General features: G+C 41.4%; 1 protein-coding gene across 2 annotated transcripts in view; it reads right to left on the bottom strand.

Annotated features, from left to right (window-relative positions):
* The window catches only part of mrps11 (mitochondrial ribosomal protein S11), a 53,354-nt gene that overhangs the window by 9,761 nt on the left and 21,110 nt on the right, over positions 1–22,483 (bottom strand). Inside the window, exons 2-3 of one of the 2 annotated variants that reach the window (XM_039773014.1) lie at positions 16,241–16,339; positions 5,238–5,336 (exon numbers count right to left, since the gene is read on the bottom strand). In XM_039773014.1, coding sequence (XP_039628948.1) covers positions 5,238–5,336; positions 16,241–16,339 — 198 coding nt within the window. The remainder of the gene's footprint in view (positions 1–5,237; positions 5,337–16,240; positions 16,340–22,483) is intronic. The other variant, XM_039773016.1, reaches the window with a different exon arrangement.

Raw genomic sequence — 22,483 nt, 5'->3', positions numbered from 1 at the left:
ATCAACTCACATGCAGAACCATAGGTGAGGGACTTAAGCATTTTACTATTATAGTGTTTCTGTGTAGTATAATTATCTCCTGTACCGTCATCAGTCCACACCTTGAACCTGTCCCAGTCATTCAATACATAAGACACAATGTTCCTCCGGATATCAAGAGTGAGCCTGATATGGCCGTGCAATATGTAACAGAGAATGGAAAAGGTAGGTGCCATCTCCGGGCATGGAAACCACTCGGTAAGTGACAGTTCTTTGATCGATAGTGATCACCTTGATAGACATGGTCATGGGGATTGGAATGATAAAGGAAATGGGTACCTGAGCAATGTAAAGTAAGTCTAAAATACCTATACAATAACTATAATTGTAATAAACAAATAATAAAACAGCAGAGAAGCCGTGGATTAAACAAAAAGGCTATACAGTAATCCCTCCTCGATCGCGGGGGTTGCGTTCCAGACCCCCCTGCGATAGGTGAAAATCCGCGAAGTAGAAACCATATGTTTGTATGGTTATTTTTACATATTTTAAGCCCTTATAAACTCTCCCACCCTGTTAACATTATTAGAGCCCTCTAGACATGAAATAACACCCTTTAGCCAAATGTTTAAACTGTGCTCCATGACAAGACAGAGATGACAGTTCTTTCTCACAATTAAAAGAATGTAAACATATCTTATCTTCAAAAGAGCGCCGTCAGGAGCAGATAATGTCAGAGAGAGCGCTAAGAAAAGCAAACAATCAAAAAATCAATATGTGCTTTTAAGTATACAGAAGCACGAGCCTCCATGTCCTCTGTGCAAACAGCCCCTCTGCTCACACCCCCTCTGTCAGGCAGAGAGAGTGAGAAAGATAGAGAAAAGCAAACAAGCACCGCGTGGGAAGCATATCTTATATCATTGAGGAGTTTTAGTTAATATGTAATACATGCTCTAATTGGGCAGCTTCTAAGCCATCCGCCAATAGCGTCCCTTGTATGAAATCAACTGGACAATCAAACTAAGGAAGCATGTAACCTAAATTAAAAGACACATTGTCTGCAGAAAGCGGCGAACCAGCGAAAAATCTATGATATATATTTAGACATGCTTACATTTAAAATCCGCGATAGAGTGAAGCCGCGAAAGTCGAAGCGCGATATAGCGAGGGATTACTGTAGTTATCAGAAGGGAGACGTGAATCCCGTGGCGAAGCAAGGAAGGGAATGTAGAGACCGGAGCGACGGATGGTCTTATAACGTGGGAGGCGTTGGGATGGAGGACCCAACGCCACCTCACACGGCGACGAGCTGCAGGTTATGGACGTATATATGTACGTAAGTAAGATTCAGTTAGCATTGGGAACCCGTGTACCAAATTTCTTGAAGATGGGCCCATAAGTAACAAAGACCGTTGAAAAGTTTGATATGGCGGCCGACAGTGGCATCATACCACCGAGATAGATAGATAGATATAGATACTTTATTAATCCCAAGGTGAAATTCACATAATCCAGCAGCAGTATACTGATACAAAGAAACAATATTAAATTAAATAGTAATAAAAATGAGTCCTTGGTCTTGCTGGTGTTAAGGTGTAAGTGGTTTGAGTCGCACCATTTAACAAAGTCTTTGATTAACTTTCTGTACTCCTCCTCCTGCCCACTCCTGATGCAGCCCACAATAGCAGTGTCATCAGCGAACTTTTGCACGTGGCAGGACTCCGAGTCATATTGGAAGTCTGATGTACTGTATATAGACTGAACAGGACCGGAGAAAGTACAGTCCCCTGCGGTGCCCCTGTACTGCTGCACACAATGTCAGACCTGCAGTTCCCAAGACGCACATATTGAGGTCTGTCTGTAAGATAGTCCACAATCCATGCCACAAGGTGTGAATCTACTCCCATCTCAGTCAGCTTATCCCTAAGGAGCAGAGGTTGGATGGTGTTGAAGGTGCTAGAGAAGTCCAAAAACATAATTCTTACAGCACCACTGCCTCTGTCCAGGTGGGAGAGGGATCGATGAAGCATATAGATGATGGCATCCTCCGCTCCCACCTTCTCCTGGTATGCAAACTGCAGAGGGTCGAGGCGTGACAGACCTGTGGCCTCAGGTGGTGAAGCAGCAGCCTCTCCATGGTCTTCATCAGATGTGGCGTCAGAGCAACAGGCCGGAAGTCATTCAGCTCACTAGGGCGTGATACCTTTGGGACAGGAGTGATACAAGATGTTTTCCAAAGCCTCGGGACTCTCCCCTGTTCCAGGCTCAGGTTGAAGATGCGCTGTAGAGGACTCCCCAGTTCCAACGCACAGGCCTTCAGCAATCGTGGCGATACACCATCTGGACCCGCTGCTTTGCTGGCACAAAGTCTTTTCAGCTCTCTGCTCACCTGGGCTGCTGTAATTGTGGGTGGGGATGTCTCACCTATGCTGGTATCAGCAGAAGGATGGTTGGAGGATGCAGTACTCCGAGGTGAGAGTGGGTTACTGTGATCAAACCTATTAAAGAAGTTGTTCATTTGGTTTGCTCTCTCCACGTCTGTCTCGATGGCGGCACCCCGCTTGAGCTGCAGCCAGTGATAATCTTCATCCCATCCCACATTTCCTTCATACTGTTGTTCTGCAACTTCTGCTCCAGCTTTCTCCTGTACTGCTCTTTCGCCGCCCTGAGCTGGACTCGGAGTTCCTTCTGCACGCACTTCAGCTCATGCTTATCACCACCTTTAAAAGCCCTTTTCTTCTGGTTCAAAAGGCCCTTGATGTCACTTGTAATCCATGGCTTGTTGTTAGCATAGCAGCATACTGTTCTTACTGGAACTACAATGTCCATACAGAAGTTGATGTAATCAGTTGTGCATTCAACAGCCTCTTCAATGTTCTCACTATGTGATCTCAGCAATATATCACAGTCTGTAGTTCCAAAGCAGTCTCTCAGAGCCTGCTCTGCCTCAGGGGACCACTTCCTGAATGAGCGTGTGGTAATAGCGTGTGGTAGTAGGTAGCGCCCTCACTCTTGGTTTGTATTGAGGCTGAAGCAGAACCAGGTTATGATCTGCTTTCCCAAGGGCAGGCAGTGGGGTGGCGCTGTATGCGTCTTTAACGTTTGCATATACTAGGTCAATAGTCCTGTTTCCCCGAGTGTTACAATCCACATACTGGGAGATGGCAGGTGAATGTTTTATCCAGCGTTACATGGTTAAAGTCTCCAGCGATTAGCACAAGTGCCTCAGGGTGCTGCGTTTGTAACTTAGCAACTGCGGAATGGATGATGTCACTCGCCATCTCCGCGTTCGCTTGAGGGGGGATGTAAACAATAACAGCAATCACGTGTCCAAACTCTCTGGGCAAGTAATAGGGCCGCAGACTTACGGCCAACAGTTCAATGTCCCTGCAGCAAGTGGAGATTTTAACGTTTACATGTCCTGAGTTGCACCACTTTGTATTGACATAGAGAGCGAGTCCTCCTCCTTTCTTCTTTCCACAGGTACTTGCGTCTCTGTCCGCTCTAACTGTGCTAAACCTGGGTAGCTCCACGTTAGCATCTGGGATGATAGACGTTAGCCATGTTTCACTAAAACACAGCAAGCTGCATTCTCTGTAGGTTCTGACATTTCACCAGCACAGCCAGTTCGTCGATCTTATTTGGTAGTGAGTTTACATTTCCCAGAATCACAGAAGGCACCGACGGTTTATAACGCCATTTTCTCTCAAGTTGTTTCAATTTAATCTTATTTTTTATCTTTGCGCCGGCTCGGCTGCCCCGATATCGTCTTCTTACCTTGTCAGGTAAATAAGGAACCACACCGGCATAAGCATTTCTTCTCAGTGCTTTAAGCTGACTGCTTGAATAGGCGATTCTCCGAGTGTAAAAATCCATGTCAAATAGTAAAATAGTAAAAATGTGTAAAAAGTGTCCAGGGAGCAATTCCACATAAAAGAAAGTGGTAGAAGTGATCAGAGAAATAGAGAAAAATAGAGATAAAAAGGTAAAAGATAAATAGAGATAAAAAGGTAAAAGATAAATAGAGATAAAAAGGTAAAAGATAAAGTCGTATACGGAGCTGCTGGAAAGGCTGCCACTCGGATGCGGCGCCGAAAATGATCATAAATAAGTACCAAATTTCAGCCTTCTACCTACACAGGAAGTTGAGAGAATTAATGACGTTGGAAAGTTCAATATGGCAGCTGACAGTGGCGTCATACCACCGAAATAAGTATGTACATTGGTTTCGGTTAGCGCAGGGAAGCCGCCTACCAAATTTCGTGAAGATGGGGCCATGAATAAGAAAGTTCAATATGGCGGACGTTGTTGACCGTTACGCATAGAATTTCGAAATGAAACCTGCTTAACTTTTGTAAGTAAGCTGTAAGGAATGGGCCTGCCAAATTTCAGCCTTCTACCTACACGGGAAGTTGTAGAATTAGTGACGTTTGGAAAATTCAATATGGCGGCCGACAGTGGCGTCATACCACTGAAAGAAGTACGTACATCGGTTTTGGTTAGCGCAGGGAAGCCACCTACCAAATTTCGTGAAGATGGGGTCAGCCTTCTACCTACACGGGAAGTTGGAAAATTGGTGACGTTGGAAAGTTCAATATGGCGGCGAAAGTGGCATCATACCATCGAAATAAGTAAGTACATCGGTTTCGGTTAGCGCAGGGAAGCCGCCAACCAAATTTCGTGAAGATGGGGCCATAAATAAGAAAGTTCAACATGGCGGACGTTGTCGACCGTTACGTGTAGAATTTCGAAATGAAACCTGCTTAACTTTTATAAGTAAGCTGTAAGGAATGAGCCTGCCAAATTTCAGCCTTCTAAGTTGGAGAATTAGTGATGAGTCAGTGAGTGAGTGAGTCAGTCAGTGAGGGCTTTGCCTTTTATTAGTATAGATTTGTATGTCCATGGTCTTTAAAATAAAAAACGGATATTGTTTTTATGTTTGTGGGCTGCAATTTTATTTTTAATTTCTGCAAATATTGAATAAAATTAGATGTGGATGAATTTTAGCTTTTCTGGTTCACTGTTAAGATTTCACTAAATCCCAAAGTAGCTAAATATCATTATTTATACTTTTATTGTGTACTTTTTTTTTTGTTATAACAAATGAGTATTCTGCTACTCAAGTTATTCTAGCCCATTCCTAGAAACTATACCAAAAACTGAGGATTAATTGATAAGTCTCTCAAAATACAGTAACAATTTTAATGTTCCATGTAAAAATTACTCATTTTAACTTTTTATTTAATATATGCTCTTACTTGTTGTATGTTGCTTTAACATGTGCTATTGGGAGTTCTTCATACTTTTTGCCTTGCCAACGCAAGCTGGATTCCTGGCCAGGAACAGGAGGGAAAATACTGAAAGAAATGAAAATAAACAAGATGAAAAAAAGTTTGGAAATGTGAAATAAATATTAAATGTATACAAAAATACTATAATTTAAAATGAGTAAATACAGTACTCTTATTTCAGGTCCTTTCAGAGTATCAAGTACATATTAGGTTATAGAAATAAAAACAGTTTTATAGTAATACTAGACAAGTCTGCTACAATAACGGGCGCTAGAACAGTAGTGCATAAACATTAGTAGGACCAGTCTATATTAAATGGCAAGGGACCCTGACCTCATTCTATTTGTCTTATTTTTTTTTTTTGTCAAAAATATTTTTGCAAGAAGCCTAAAGTAAAATAATAATAAAAATAAAATAGAAACGTATATGACAATACAGTAAGTATAATTAATATGCCTTAGTGTAAAACTTTGTAACAATCTGTAATACACAATATCTGAAGAAGATATTTAGGAAACATTTTCTATTTTTTACCTCATGAAATGTTTCTACAAAATTTCATTATAGACAACATTTCTTGTAAATATTCTGTCTGAGTTTGGCAATAGTTTGACTTGTTCAGGACCATCTACAACCTTGACAACAACATCTGGAAAACTTCTAACTCTTGATAATGCAACATATAACTGACCGTGGCTGAATACTGGTTTGGCAAGTAAATGCCAACTTTTTCTAAGGTTTGCTCTTCTGAGTCTTTCTCTTTTAGCGTTTTTCTGATGCTCATTTTCTTTTTCTTCAATCGATCTATTTGCTCGTATTTTTTTTTTTGTCTTTCAGTCTTTCTTTTGTTGATGTTTACTTGTTGAACTGACCGTTCTTCCAACAGATGTTGCTTATATAGAATTTAATTGTCTGTGTCTTTTGTCCTACTTGACGTGTCCTTTTTTTATTTTGGGTGGCATGTTGTTAGTAGATATGTCCGTAATATTTTCTCTTACAGTAATACTGGCTTGTATGTGGCTGTAATATGAGTCACTGTATTGTGTGCCTTTCATTTTCTCTCGCAGTAATACAGGTTTGTATTTCCGTAAAATGCCTGTAATTTTCTCTGAAAGCTTTGATGAATACTGGCTTTGATGTCCGTAATATGACTTTCATTTTCTGTTACAACAGTGGGCAACCAGCAGAGTGTCCCTAGCAACTGATGTAATGTGTGGCGTGCAGCTGATAATCGTGCTGTGGCATCTCCCCAGCAAGTACTGTGCAGTTCCCTAGCAAGTATTTTAATCTGTGGTGGCGTGCAGCTGATTATTGTATGTTTGGCGTCTCCCCAGCAACGGATTTTATGTGCGCAGTCACGACTACCCAATCAGCATTCTCCCAAGCAATGATGTCCTTTATTTGCTTATCATGTGCGACCGCAGTTAGGCCAGTCACTGTGTGCCCAGCTTCCAGTGTGTGTGTGTCCACGGTGCTGTGTGCATGGGCGGGCACGGTGCGATGTACGGCGCGGCGCGGCCCGCACATGTGCACTTCACCAGAAGACACACACACGGACACCTGGACGCACACAGGGGTTTTATTAAAGAGGATGATAAATATTTTAATGAAGAAATCTTATTTTCTTTTACTATGTTTTTTGTGGATTTTGACAAATGATCCACCAAAAGATGACAGCAGAGCTTCATGGAATTTCTGCCTTTAGGCATTTGTGTCAGATTATTGAATTTCACAACTGTCACATTTTTACATGTTTTATTTTGTTGATAAACGTAATCAGTCTATAATAAAAGTAAATACTGTAGCAGGAAGACTGCTTTATTCAAAAAATGTAACTTATTTGTCAAAGAACAAAAAAATGAACAAAGACAATGTAAAAAATATATACAACAATCACAAAAATTACAAAATGTTAATTTACTTAAGCTTTTAAAGTTTATATATCTATACTAATAAAAGGCAAAGCCCTCACTCACTCACTCACTGACTCATCACTAATTCTCCAACTTCCCGTGTGGGTGGAAGGCTGAAATAAGGCAGGTTCATTCCTTACAGCTTCCTTACAAAAGTTGGGCAGGTTTTATATCGAAATTCTACGCGTAATGGTCATAACTGGAAGCAGTTTTTCTCCATTTACTGTAATGGGGATGAGCTTCAACGCCGTGGGGGCGGAGTTTCGCGTGACATCATCACGCTTCCCACGTAATCACGCAGTACATAGAAAACCAGGAAGACCTCAAAAAAGCGCTGAAGAAAACATGCATTATATAATTGAGAAGGCAGCGAAACAATAAGAAGCGAGCGAGTGACATATACAACCATATTCATGAGTTCTGCTACTTCGGAAACAAAGCACGATGTAAACCTACACTTTAAATTAAGTTCATAGACAGGCTGCCGCTGGCGTTTGTAATTTAGTGCCTGCCCATATAAGGCCGTCCGTCAGCGGCAATCAATAGCAAACTCCCACTAAATATTCACGGGTGAACGACTGTGCTTATGGAGAGGAAGATGAGATGGTCAGGGTGGTGTTTGACACAAACTCAGCTAAACTGCGAGAGAAAGTTTTAAGTGCCAGGACTAAGGTAACAATAAATACAGCCATGGACATAGCACGAGATGGCACCAGCACAGCTGGGAACCTTCGATGCATGTACACCGAGTGGCTCACGTGAACTGACGCAGTGCACAGATAAAAAGCAACAGTTCCAAAGAGTGCTGAACAAAAACCGAATTACACAATTGAAAAGGCAGCAAAAAATATGAAGCGTCTGGTACATACAAGCATATTCATAAATCCAACTACTGCGGAAACAAAGCACACGTTGGAAAAAGTCAATGTCCGCTAAAGGAAGACAGTGTAAAAAACCCGTGCATGCAGTGTGTCAGGTCTCAGATAAAGAAGAAGGCGAGCTGTTTATTGATGCAGTAAGAAGCGAATCGATGAATGAAACCTGTCATCTTTACAGCGATTGACAAACACGGAATGTAACTTGAACACAACACATCCTACAAATACGAACCTGATTGAAAGAAATAATGATAATCAAATCCTTGATGACAGCAACACTCAGTAACACTCACAAAACAAATACTGTATATTGACAGTCATGTTACGTTATTTTTAAAATGTTCCCTTTTCTTTTCTAGCTTTTTAACACACTACTTCTCTGCGATACGGGTATATATATATATGTATATATATATCACGATCTACATACTCGAATAATGGATACTTTATTAGCCATCAATGATTGTTTTGGTAAAGCCATACTCAGTGTATTCATTAGATGAGCGGTAAAAACTAAGAGCGAGGGAGGATGCAGGCTGTAGTGCTGGCGTCAACTCTATCTGAATTGGCGATCACATTTGAAAAAATATATCTTTTCAAGTTCTATTTAGTCCATATGTGTCAAACTCAAGGGCGCGGGCCACATCCGCCCGGCGTGTAATTATATCCGCCCGAGATCATTTTATATACTGTATTATTGTTATTAATGGCCGGGTATATGAAGCGCTGGTAACACAATAAACTACAGATCCCATAATGCAGCGCTTCAGCTGCCTTGCGAACACTTACGCGTTAATCAAGTGTAGCTTATGATGCTGCAAGTTATTGCGAAGCTAGCTCACACGATGCTGAAGAGAAAAGTTGATTCTGAAAATAGAGCCTTTAAAAACCGATGGGAGGCTGAGTATATGTTTACTGAACCCGTGTGTCTCATTTGTGGAGCTAATGTGGCTGTAATTACAGAATTTAATCTAAGACGGCACTATGAGACAAAACATCAGGGTAACCTGAATGCAATGCAGAAGATACAGAAAGCAGAAGAATTAAATAAGAATCTGACACTTCAGCGGACGTTTTACCGTGCACAATCACAAAGTGATTTCAAGTGAAGCTGCTTTTATGGGAGACACAAATGCACCAGTGCAATTTGCCCCACTTTCCCTGTTGCCAAGTAATGTTAAACCAAGTCGTCACTACGGTGTTCCCAAATCGCACTTTGCTGATAAACTGGCGCACTGAGTTTGCACGGCTTTGGTGACTTTGAAGAACAAAAAGTCCGTCTACATGCGGCTCGAACCTTGTGCATGTTTGGTAGCACATATCTGTGTGAGAAGCTCTTCTCAGTGATAAAGACTAACAAAACAGCACACAGGAGTCGCCTCACTGATGAGCACCTGCAATCCATCCTGAGAATCTCCACAACACAGAACCTCACACCAAACATAAGCGAACTTGTTGCCAAAAAAAGATGCCAGGCGTCCAGCTCTAAAATGACATATGAGCAAAGACAACTGAATGATTTGATTTGTTATTGCTGAAAGGAACACATTTTATTTATATTTCTAGGTTTTGTTATGCAGCATGTTCATATTTGAATTTGTATAATTTTGACAGGATATATTTTTATGGAGAGCAAAATCTTTTGGGATATTTAAAATCTAAGTTTATTTTTATATAAAATTACATAAGAGAAAAGAAATTTGAATGTTTGTTCTTTTAACGTTTACTTTATTTCTAACTTGTATAATTTAGACAGGATATATTTTTATGGAGAGCAAAATATTATAAGTTGTTTAAGGTTTGAGTTGATTTATTCACGAATAATATTCCTGTCTGTTTTACCATTCCTACCAAAGATATTTCTGTCGACTAAATAAAAATTCCTTCTATTTAAAATTTAAATAGAACTTGAACAAATCGATAGTTCATAATATCCACGCAGACTTGCACGTAAGAGCGGGAGTTATCCGTTTTAACAAGCAGCGTATTGCACTGATACGAAATAGCTGTGTGTGTATATATGTAGATATGTATGTATATGTATATATGTTTATATATATGTGTGTGTGTGTGTATGTATATGTGTGTGTATATATATATATATATATGTATTTGTGTGTATATATGTAGATATATATATGTATGTATATATGTGTGTGTGTATATTTATGTGTATATGTATAGATATGTATATATATATGTTTATGTGTGTGTGTAAATATATATATATATATATATATGACAACAACACTCATCACTCACAACAGTGACAAAACAATTACATTGACAATCATGTTACGTTATTTTCAAAATGTTTCCTTTTCTTTTTCATTGCTTCTTTAACACACTACTTCTCCGCTGCTATATATATATGTATATATATGTGTATATATATATATATATATGTGTATATATATATATACACACACACACACAGTATACACATACATATATATATACATATATATATATATATATATATATATATATATATATATATATATATATATATATATATATATATATATATATATATATATATATATATATATATATACACATACACACACAGAGTATATAATAACATACACAATTCCTTTATAAATTACCTGGTTAAATCTATTATCTTTTTTATGTGAAAGGTAGGTCCGGTACAGTATGTTTAAGAATAACATATGGTTTAGCACTAAAACAAAAACAAAAAATGGATGAACATCCGTTTACTGTATGCTTATAAAATATTTTTAGTAAACTGCCATTCTGTTAAACTCTAATTATCAAAATGTTGTAATAAGTGGAGACCAGAGACGTGGAAAGGTTTGGGGCAGCCACCCGTTTATTACGGTTTCCCGGCTGCAAAAGTCTTTGAGGCATTGCAATAGTTTGTTACAACAGAGTCCAAAACAGAACTGCCTGCCTAAGCAAAGGCAGCGAGCTTTATAGCACAGAGGGCGGAAATGATGTAGTCCTCTGGGCGGAACTGGAAGTGACATCATCCTGGGGGCCGGAACCGGAAGTGACCTCATTCTTGGGGCCGGAACCGGAAGTGATGTGTCCTTCCTGGAAATGGCTGCTCCTGGTGAGATTTCCCGGGTAAGACCTGCAGAGAACTCAGAAAGAGCGTCAGTGCACCCCGCCCCCCCCGGGCAGATGTATAAACAGTATTTCTAAGCCCTTCAGCTGCTTCCCATGCACCGTGTGTGACAAGACTCCCCCCTCAGCCCAGACCCGTCGGGTCGGGCGACCTGCACCGAGAGGTCGTGGGCCGGGAGAGGGCATCGGCGTTGGCATGAAGAGACCCCTGTCGATGAACGAGCGTATACTTGTACTGCTGCAGGTCAAGAAACCACCTCGTGACCCGCTGGATTGACTCCCTGTGAAGGGCCATCCACTTCAGAGGTGCATGATCCGTCACCAGAGTGAACACGCGACCCAAGAGGTAGTACCGCAGCTGAGTTACGCCCATTTGATCGCCAGAGCCTCTTTCTCCACCGCCGCGTACCTGGTCTCCCTGTCCAACAGTTTCCGGCTCAGGTACATAACGGGGTGTTCAACACCGTCGACCTTTGGCTCAACACGGCACCCAAGCCTGTGTCCGAAGCGTCCGTCTGGAGGATAAAAGGGAGAGAGAAGTTAGGGGAGATCAAGATAGGTGCTGAAGTCAGAGCCCTTTTTAAGTCACTGAATGCAGCCTCCGCTTTATCAGACCATACCACCGTATTAGGAGCTCTTTTCTTTGTCAAGTCGGTCAAGGCGCGCTCTCGGAGAAGCGAGGCACAAACCGGCGGTAGTACCCGCCAAACCGAGAAAGGATTGGACTTGCCGCTTGGTTTTTGGACGGGCCAGGCCATTATGGCTTGCAACTTGGAACACTGTGGCCTCACAGTACCCCGGCCCACTAGGTAGCCCAAATATTTGGCTTCTCTCAATCCAAAGAAACATTTCTTGGGGTTGATTCGGAGCCCGGCCTCCCCCAGTGTCCGTAATACTGCTGTGACCTGCTGTATGTGTTCCTTCCAGGTGCTGGAATAGATGACAACGTCATCCAGATAGGCAGCACAGAACGAGTTATGGGGCGGAGCACTTTGTCCACCAGGCGCTGAAAAGTCGCAGGCCCGTGTAACCCGAATGGAAGGACACGATACTGCCAGTGTCCGCTAGGAGTGCTAAGCGGTTTTTCCTTAGCGGACTCCGTTAAAGGAACCTGCCAGTACCCTTTGTCATGTCAAGTGTAGTCAAGAATTTGGCTGGTCCCAGTCTCGAGGAGGTCATCCCGCGAGGCATGGGATAAGCATCAAATCGGAAACTTGGTTAAGCCGGCGGAAGTCATTGCAAAACCTCCAACTGCCGTCAGGCTTAGCAATCAAGGCGATGGGACTGGACCAGGGACTACTACTTTCCTCGATTACTCCTAGTGCCAGCATTCGCGATTTCCAGTTCCACTTCTACTTTCTTTGCCTCCGGAGTCTGTAGGGTCGCTCACGGACGATCACCCCGGTCAGTCAATATGTCATGCGCAATCAGAGAGGTCCGACCTGGTTGTTCACTTACCACCTCTGGGACAGAGCGGATAGCTGCTTGAGCTCTTGTTTCTGTCTGGGGATAGCTGCTCGCGAAATTAAGGGAACTTACTTCGCAAGAGAGAGCAGGGCTGTCGGAGGAGGGATCGGGATCCCTCTCCTTCCACGGTTTCAGCAGGTTTACATGATATATTCGCTCAGCTGGTGGCGATTGGGCTGTTTCACCAAATAGTCAACCAATCCCTTCCTCTCCTTAATTTCGTAGGGGCCTAGCCAATGCGAGCAGTTTAGAGTGAGAAGTTGGTACCAATACCATGACGCGATCCCGGTTGGAACTCCGGAGAGTCGTGCCACGGTCATAAAGGCGGGCCTGTGCTGATTGCGCCTCCTCTATATGACTTTTTAGAATCGGTCTTATTGCATCAAATCTATCGCGCAATTGGGCGATATATTCCAAAATATTAGTGGAGGGCTGTGCCTCCCCTTCCCAGCCCTCTTTTAAAATATCTAATAAACCCCGGGGTTGTCTTCCGTACAATAATTCAAATGGAGAGAACCCGTAGAGGCTTGAGGAACTTCCGGTAGGCAAAGAGGACAAGGGGAGGAGTTGGTCCCAATTCCTCCCATCCTTGCTGACTACCTTACGTAGCATTTGCTTGAGAGTTTGATTAAATCTCTCCACTAGCCCATCGGTTTGAGGATGATACACGAGGTTTTAAATGCTTTATTTTCAGTAACTTGGCAGTCTCCTTGAGCGTTTCCGAGGTAAAAGGCGTTCCTTGGTCCGTCAGGACTTCTCTAGGAATGCCTACCGAAAAGACTCCTACTAGTTCCGTGCAATATTTTTAGTGGTAGCGGCGCGGAGCGGCTTCAGGGAATCGGGTAGCATAATCCACGAGGGCGAGTATATATTTATATCCTCGGGCTGAGGGTTCTAGGGTCCTACTATATCCACCCCAATCCTCAAAGGAACGTCAATAAGGGGAAGGGGAACCAGAGGAGCACGGTCCTTCCTAGGAATTTGCCGCAGTTGACATTCCGGACAGGAAATGCAAAAACGGCGAACCTCCTCATTGATCCCCGGCCAAAAAAACCGGAGCTTAATTCTCTCTAATGTTTTGTCGGACGAGATGGCCTCCAAGAAGGTGGGAGTGTGCTAACTTCGCAAACCTGCCGCCGGTAGGTCAGCGGGATTAGCAACAACTTCGGACCTTCCCCTCATGTTCAGCGACCCGATACAACAATTCATTATCAATGACAAAGTGAGGTCCCTGTGGCATGGGCAAATGCGCGTTGGCGTTAACGAGAACCACTGCATTCTTTATGTGTTTCAGAGAGTCGTCATTCCACTGTTCTCTCTTGAAAGAAGCGGTGTTGCTCTAAACTGAAAGTGCAACTCAGAGAGGGGTCGGTCTGACCTCAAGGGGCGGAGATCCTCCTCGCTGCGGCGCTAGTGGATGGCGTAGTAGCCCGCGACGGTCGGGAGTGTCTTCGTCACTCTCTTGGCCTACCGCCCACTCCCTGTCGGCTGATTACGGTGTGGAAGCAGCTTGAGATGAATCGTTGTCATCTATACGAGGCCATAAGTTTTTGGGAATGCTTTCTAAACTACGCTGTTACTATCAGACCAGTCCGCCCGAGGATTACGGAAGCGGAGGATCGGATGCACCGCCACGGTAAGCTGTCGAAGGGTTCCTCCGAGACATATGTAACACGGGCGGTATTTATGCGCGGATATCTCCGTGTATACATTTTAGACTGGTCTTTTTTAATCCATTGTTGCGGTAGAAAAACGGCGAGCAACGACAGACACGTTACTGCGGAATCAAACAGCGCTGTTATCTTATGTCCATTAATAAGAAGCTCCCCGTATGTTTATCCGCCAGGGATTGCTAAGGGCACACAAACAACCCGCCATTGTCCCCTACGGTCCGCCTTGTTCCCGACAGGTCGCAAGCCAGGCGGCCCGGCGACTTGAACAAGCTCTGGAATGCGTGGAAGGGACTGCTTTAGTAGGACATAGCTCCGGGTAGTCCACAGAGCGGCTGTTCTGCCCTCCCAGGTTTCACAGCCGGCCTCTGGGTTTGCAAGAGCTGTAGCAGCTCGTCCATAGAATGGAATTAAGCCCCAGGCGGCTGGGCAAATTCCTGGGGTAGTCTTTTAGCAGCAGAAAACAGGCCACTTGCTGCACTATTTGTAAGGGGTTAACTCGAATGGCGTAGCCACTCACCCACCTGTTGCCAGAGAGCCATAGCCTGCTCTGACAGCCCTTTGCTTGGGTTAAACTCCCAGTTTATGATTTCCTTCACCTGCCGGACTGGGGACAACCCATCGTTAACTGGGACCTTGGTCCCGATGGGCAGCTCGGCTTTCCTGCCAAGCAGAGCATACTGAGCCACTCGAGTGTGTTCCCCAGAAGCAACCCCACGCCTGTGGGTCCCCTCGTTCTCCACGAGATGGGTGGTCCCACACCGGGTTATGCTCATGGAGCAGAGCCTGCACGCGTCCTTCCTGACCCTCTGGCGCACTCCCGCCCGAAACTTCGGCCCGGTACTCACCCACCTGGTTCCGTGATAGTTCGTGTCCCGGGTTCATCGGGGACACCATCCTGCCGACTACGCCACTGTAATAAGTGGAGACCAGAGACGTGGAAAGGTTTGGGGCAGCCACCCATTTATTACGGTTTCCCGGCTGCAAAAGTCTTTGAGGCATTGCAATAGTTTGTTACAACAGAGTCCAAAACAGAACTGCCTGCCTAAGCAAAGGCAGCGAGCTTTATAGCACAGAGGCGGAAATGATGTCGTCCTCTGGGCGGAACTGGAAGTGACATCATCCTTGGGGCCAGAACCGGAAGTGACCTCATTCTTGGGGCCGGAACCGGAAGTGATGTGTCCTTCCTGGAAATGGCTGCTCCTGGTGAGATTTCCCGGGTAAGACCTGCAGAGAACTCAGAAAGAGCGTCAGTGCACCCCGCCCCCCCCGGGCAGATGTATAAACAGTATTTTCTAAGCCCTTCAGCTGCTTCCCATGCACACGTGTGTGACAATGTGCATTATTTGTCATAACAGCCTATCTAATGCCTTGTGCTTGTGTAAAGTTAATAGTTTCACATTGAACTCAATAGTTTCAATTAATGATTAAGCAAGTTAAGCATAGCTGTTGATTTCTAATTCAACTGACAGTCTTGGATGTGTGTGTGTTGATAAGAGAAGGCTGGAGTATGATTAATAGGAAGGTATTAACGTTTTAAAGACAATAGGTTTGGCCAAAAATCAACCACTTTTTAAAGCATAAGAAGTTAGCTAGAAAAGGAGCCTGAATTTGAGTGCTTTAAAGCTAGTATCCATCATCTACTTAAGGCATGAGACAAACTTTAGGCTTCTTCGATTATGGATCTTTCTATTATTCACCATTCAGTATTACAAGGAAACAGTTCACTTAAGATCAACTGGTACATTTTACAGTCATTAAAGTGTAACTGAGAAATTGTTGTATGAAAGATACTTGGGTGAATCTAGGTTAATTATCACCACCTGTCATGAGATGGACTTAATATGTTAACCTATGCTGAACAAACAAGAGCATATGCTTTATGAGTAATGCAAAATAAAAGGTTTCCCATAACAATGTAACCAACATAGCTGTTGACCTTAACCAACCTGTATTCCTCCAAGTTGTTTGTGGAAGGAGAACTTGTGAAACTTTCTGCAGGCACTTGAAATCTCTGTGCACTGGACCACAAACATCGGGGTCCATTCCTGAATGACGAGAAAGAACATAAAATTAACTCTTAACTGAAAGTAATACAATGGCAGAAGACAAATTAAAAAATGCATTAAAAAGTATTTTTACAACATTGTTTGAAGCTCCAGAAGTTCACTTGAAAAAAGAAAAATGTTCTAAATAAACTAATCAAAAATGGTCAGGTTTCTGCTTGCATTGTGCTACAATATGATAGATGCACCATTGGTAACATTTATGCTTGTAGGTCAATAGCTCATCATTCTTCATCATATGGCTAATAACAGTCTAACAAGCTTATTACCATATTACAAGGAAAGGCTATCTTCAAGCAATAATTATAATTTTTTTTCCAGATGTAACAATATTTGACTATTTTGTATATGGCTAATAGTAGTTTATTAATATCATTAAGAACAGATTACGGTAAAGGTATTTTTTTATTTAGTAAACGCCTTTACCCAAAGAAACTTCCAAAATAAAAACAAAAAAAAAAACAAAACACAAAATCAATAAACATGCCAGATGCTTAAATATAGTGTAAAATCTTACAAAGCAATAATGATTGTAGCTTTGGTCATATTTTTTTGTCTTCTGATTTTTGCCATAGTGGAAAATAAACTGAAGTTTCAGCACTCCATCCCATTGCCTTTACAGGGTACTTGAGTCAACTTCCTGCAATATTCCCTATTACTCTAATTAATACTCAAAATTTCTGGTGATGAAATGCGACCATATAACAAAAAATTACTATTATAATTATTTTTTGGAAAAAAAATACATGACTTGCTAAAATATTATATATATAAATACTGTAAATGCTTAAAATTACAGTTTTGACAGCATGGAGGATGAAATGTTTAGCAGTACAAGCTTCAACCTGTAATCAATTTCAAAGAAAGATTGCAACAAAACAAGAGGTAAATGCAGTAAAGAGCTGTGAACTGTAAATACTGATCCTATAAATTTATCCAAAAAATGTACTTGCACCTTGACTCTGATAGTAACATCTGCACATTAAGTCCTATACTTATTCTATCAAAATGGACAAGAAAGTAAAGGTTGTTTTATAACAGAGATGAGACTTGCCATAAATATATCAAATGTTGTCAATATATTCACTAGTCTGTATTCTCGAGTTTGTAGGAGGAGCTGCACTTTCAGCTTATCTGGCTGCACTTGGTAGATTTAGTTCTGTATGCAGCAGTTATTTTTTGAAGTTTAATTTCTACATGTGTTCTCAATTCTTCCATTAGAGGATATACAATGTATGGTTTAATCATTTCTTGTATTATACCCAGAAACTTGCATAAGTGCTCTGAGTCTACACTCGTTAAGAATGCTATACATAATAATAAAGTTAGACCTCTTATATCTTTGAAAGATGCTGAGAAATTAGTTTACGCTTTTGTTTTCAGTCGACTAGATTACTGTAATGCACTCCTCTCAGGACTACCCAAAAAAGACATAAATCGTTTGCAACAAGTGCAGAATGCAGCTGCTAGAATCCTGACTAGGAAAAGAAAATCCGAACACATTTCTCCAGTTTTGATGTCACTACACTGGTTACCTGTGTCACTCAGAATTGAGTTTAAAATTCTGCTAATGATTTATAAAGCCTTAAATAACCTCGCTCCATCTTATATATCGGAATGTCTGACACCCTATATCCCAAATTGTAACCGTAGATCCTCAAATGAGTGTCTCCTTACAATTCCAAAAGCAAAACTTAAAAGAAATGGTGAGACGGCCTTCTGCTGTTATGCACCTAAAATCTGGAATAGCCTGCCAATAGGAATTCACCAGGCTAATACAGTAGATCCTTTAAAAAACTGCTGAAAACACATTACTTTAACATGGCCTTCTCATAACCTCACTCTAATTTAATCCTGATATTCTGTATGTTCAATTCATTATAATACCTATTCATGGTGGCTCTAAAATCCGTACTAAGCCCTACTCTCTCTTCTGTTTCATTTTCCAGTTTCTTTGTGGTGGTGGCCTGCGCCACTACCATCTACTCAAAGCATCATTATGCTCCAACATTGATAGACTAAAAGCCGGAAGTCTGCATGACCATCATCATCAAGTCCTTCTGTAAGAACCCTAAATACAAAGGGGACTGTTTCATTTATGTGAGGTAGAATGCCCAGAGGGGACTGGGCGGTCTCATGGTCTGGAATCCCTGCAGATTTTATTTTTTTTCTCCAGCCGTCTGGAGTTTTTTTTGTTTTTTCTGTCCTCCCTGGCCATCGGACCTTGCTCTTATTCTATGTTAATTAATCTTGACTTATTTCATTTTCTTAATGTGTCTTATTTTTCTATTCTTCATCATGTAAAGCACTTTGAGCTACATTTTTTGTATGAAAATGTGCTATATAAATAAATGTTGTTATACAAAAATTAATTAGAAATAAATTAAATAAATAAAGTATGAACACCACTTTATTTCAGTTACAAAGACTGAATGTGTTGCGTGCATGTGAAGGCTGAAATGGTTATAGGAGACAAGCCGTAATTGTTCTCAAAACTCTCATCAACTAAGCCAATGTCTACTGAAGACTCTGTAATTAATTATTTAATGAATGAACCTATTATACCTTTACAGAATATATACTGTATATACTTAAATATGTACCATGATCTTATGAATACCAAAATGGCTTGTTACCAAATGGTTTTTAGTGCAGCTACTTAGTTGCCCCATCCTGCTGTTATAAACTGCTGCTTAATAAAATGAGTAGTAAATGTTCAAACGAATAACACATTTTGCATATTGTGAAGGACGGAAAGAAACAGATTGAGCTCATATCCATCTGTTCTTGATTTCAAACTAAGAGAACTGCAAGGTAATGTAAGTAGTTCGTTGTATTTTTAACCCATGTGATTTCATGAGTCTTACACTAATTATTCAGTGAGCCATGCAAACAGAAATAAGAAGAGTTTATTAATTTCACAGAGCATGTAAGCATCTTATTTAGAGAAGGGTCTAAAACAGAATTTCAAAATGCTCATACACCAACAAGTTTACTAATTTAATCATACAGACAGAAGCACAATGTGGTTTTTAGATACGGACAGTCACTGTTAAACATGTAAATTACATCAACATTATGTTGAGTTTATTAAGCCCTCTCTATAAATTTATAGAAAATGACAGTGCCTCTAAAATCCAACCAAACGCCAGCCCTGTTTATACCTTTTATTAACATGCATTACTGGTGACTGCATTGTCTAAATGCATGCTCCATGACAAATAGTCGTGCCAGTTGATAATGTGCATGTATAGTTGCTTGCTATGCATTTGTACTCCCAAACAATGCCATCATCAAGTCTGAATTCTAGGTTTACAGGTGTACTGCATTTTATTTTCACCTTAACAGAGTGCTCTTTCTTTGAAAGTTGACAACGACTCTCATCAAAGGAAAAGTCAGACAAAGCGACTTCACAGAAACCATTGTTTTATGATCAACCAGTTTAACATGAATACTATGTTGTTTTAGATGAACCAAATCCTTTAACATTAGATAACCCGAAGCATACGAAAATATTCATAATGCTGAGCCACCTTAAATTCGCTCCCACCTCCTCATAGGTGCCTTTATTTTGCAAATGTGTCAATTAGGGATGCACCGAAAATTTTCGGCCGAAATAGCATTATCGGTTTCGGCCGAAATGTAAGAAAGCGCCGAAAATAAAAGCCGAAATTGTCGCCACGCCTCTCCCATCCTCCCGTCTCGTTCGCGCTGTCATTACGCATCAAACACGGAGTATGTCGGCGGTTTGGAAGCACTTCAAAGTTTCAGATGAGGACAGCAAAGTTGCAATATGCAACATTTGCTCTGCAAAAGTTTGAAGAGGGGGTTCAACAGCAAAAACATTTTCGACTACAGGTTTAATACACCACCTTAAGTCAAGACACGCAATTGAATTTGAGGAATACCGTCAAACAACGTTGCTTAAAACTAAGCCAACTAGCAAATCAACACCCTCGGTTGCCACATTTTTCGAAAAAATTAAGAAATTTGCAAATGACAGTGCTAAAGCACGTGACATAACAGAGAAAGTAATGGAATTCATTGCTTTAGATGACGAGCCGTTTTCAGTCGTGGAGGACATCGGATTTCGTAGGCTAATACACCACATTGAGCCGCGTTACACACTGCCAAGCAGATGGTATTTTGCAGAGACCTCTCTACCTGAAATGTATGACCGTGTTGCAAAGCATGTTCATGAGCTCATGACCACAGATATCTCTGCTCTAAGTTTTACCACAGACATATGGAGCTCTGACGTTAGTCCAACTAGCATGCTCAGTTTGACAGCGCAGTGGATAAACGCGGAGTTTAAATTGCAAAACATTCTGCTTCATGCACAGGAGTTTGTCGGCTCACACACTGCAGCAGCAATATCCGATGCTTTGGCTAACATGTTTGAAACTTGGAACATAGACAAGTCTAAAGTGCATGTGATTGTGAGAGATAATGCACGGAACATGATAAAGGCTATGGATGACAGTGGATTAAAGAGCATACCTTGCATGGCACACACGCTGCAGTTGGCTGTGAATGAGGGAGTGCTTAGTCAGCGGAGCATATCAGAAATCACAGCAACTGGGAGAAAAATTGTGGGACATTTTAAGCATTCTCCGCTTGCTTATTCCAGACTACAAGATTTGCAAAAACAGTTTGGGATGCCAACAAACGACTACAGCAAGATGTGGCCACTCGCTGGAACAGTACATACTATATGTTGCAAGGATTACTTGAACAGAAGCGGGTTTTAGCTGCATACATGACAGATCACGACCTGCCAGCAACTTTGAGTGCACATCAGTGGATGTTGGTGGAAAACATTGTCTCTCTTCTCCCGCTCAACAGTTAACCAAGGAAATAAGCTCAGCTCAAGCGCCTGTTGCTGAAGTTATTCCACTGATCGCAGCACTGAAGCGCCTGCTTGGAAAAGAGGCGGAAACAGATCATGGCGTAAAACAGCTAAAAACTCTACTGGAGGCTGTTAACAAACGCTTCCAAGACATTGAGTCCAACCCTCTTTACGGCATTGCAACAATATTAGATCCACGCTTTAAAGACCATTACTTTGACGATGAGAAAAGGCAGGATGTACGAAATGGTGCAAACAGAGCTTACGGCTCTTGAAACCTCTGGTGAAGCACAAGCCGCGACGGGGAGAACAGAGCAAACTGTGCCTGAGAAACGGTCACGTACAAGTGATGAGGCGCAAATTCCTTCGCTTTCTGATATGTTTGATGAAATTTTACAGGAAAGCGTCCCAACCCACAGCGGTATAAGAGCAAGCGCAGCCTCACAAGAAGTAGCAACCTATCTAGCTGAACTACCCATTGGCAGAAGTGACAATCCACTTGACTACTGGCGCGAACAAAGATCGCTTTCCTTTGCTTGCATGGACTGCGCGCAAGTACTTATCTGCCCCAAGCACCAGCACAGACAGTGAGAGATTATTCAGTGCAGCATCTCATGTTCTTGATGAGAACAGAAATCGTCTCTCCAGCCAGAAAGCTGAACAACTTTTGTTCATAAAGAGAAATCTGCCACTTTTGCTAAAATAAAAGCAGCCTAATTTGATGTTGTTTACAGTTAAAGGTTTGATTTATTTATTCTGTTATTGCAATGTTGTTTTGCACAGTAATTTAAAATTGAAGTAAAACGTTTAATGCAGGTAATATTTTGCACAATTCGTAAAGGCACTAAAAGCTAGCACAGACTGAGTGATTTTATTCAGTGCAGTATGTTCTTCATGAGAAGAGGAACTGTGTCTTCAGCCAGAAAACTGAAAAACGTTTGTTCATAAAGATAAACCTGCTTCTTTTGTTTAAATTAAAAGCAGACCAATTTAGTGTGTATAGTTATGTTGTTTACAGTAAGAGGTTGGATTTATTTATTTTTCTTCTGTTTGTGCACTGTTGTTTGGTACAGTAATTTAAAATTGAAGTAAAAAAGCAGCTAGCATTTTTTTGCACAATTTTGTTACAGAAAGAAATTTTATTTAGTTTTGTTATTGTTAAACAGCCTTATTACTGTTATTTATTATCAATAAAAGTTTGATTGCTTAATTAATTTGTAGTTTTTTTAATACAAACAAAAAGAAAATATTTTAAACATGTTTTTTAATGAAGCCAT

This window comes from Polypterus senegalus, chromosome 12 (assembly GCF_016835505.1).
Source record: "Polypterus senegalus isolate Bchr_013 chromosome 12, ASM1683550v1, whole genome shotgun sequence".
Lineage (NCBI taxonomy): Eukaryota > Metazoa > Chordata > Cladistia > Polypteriformes > Polypteridae > Polypterus > Polypterus senegalus.
The sequence above is the reverse complement of the archived record's forward strand: the minus strand, read 5'-3'. Positions and strand labels throughout refer to the sequence as shown.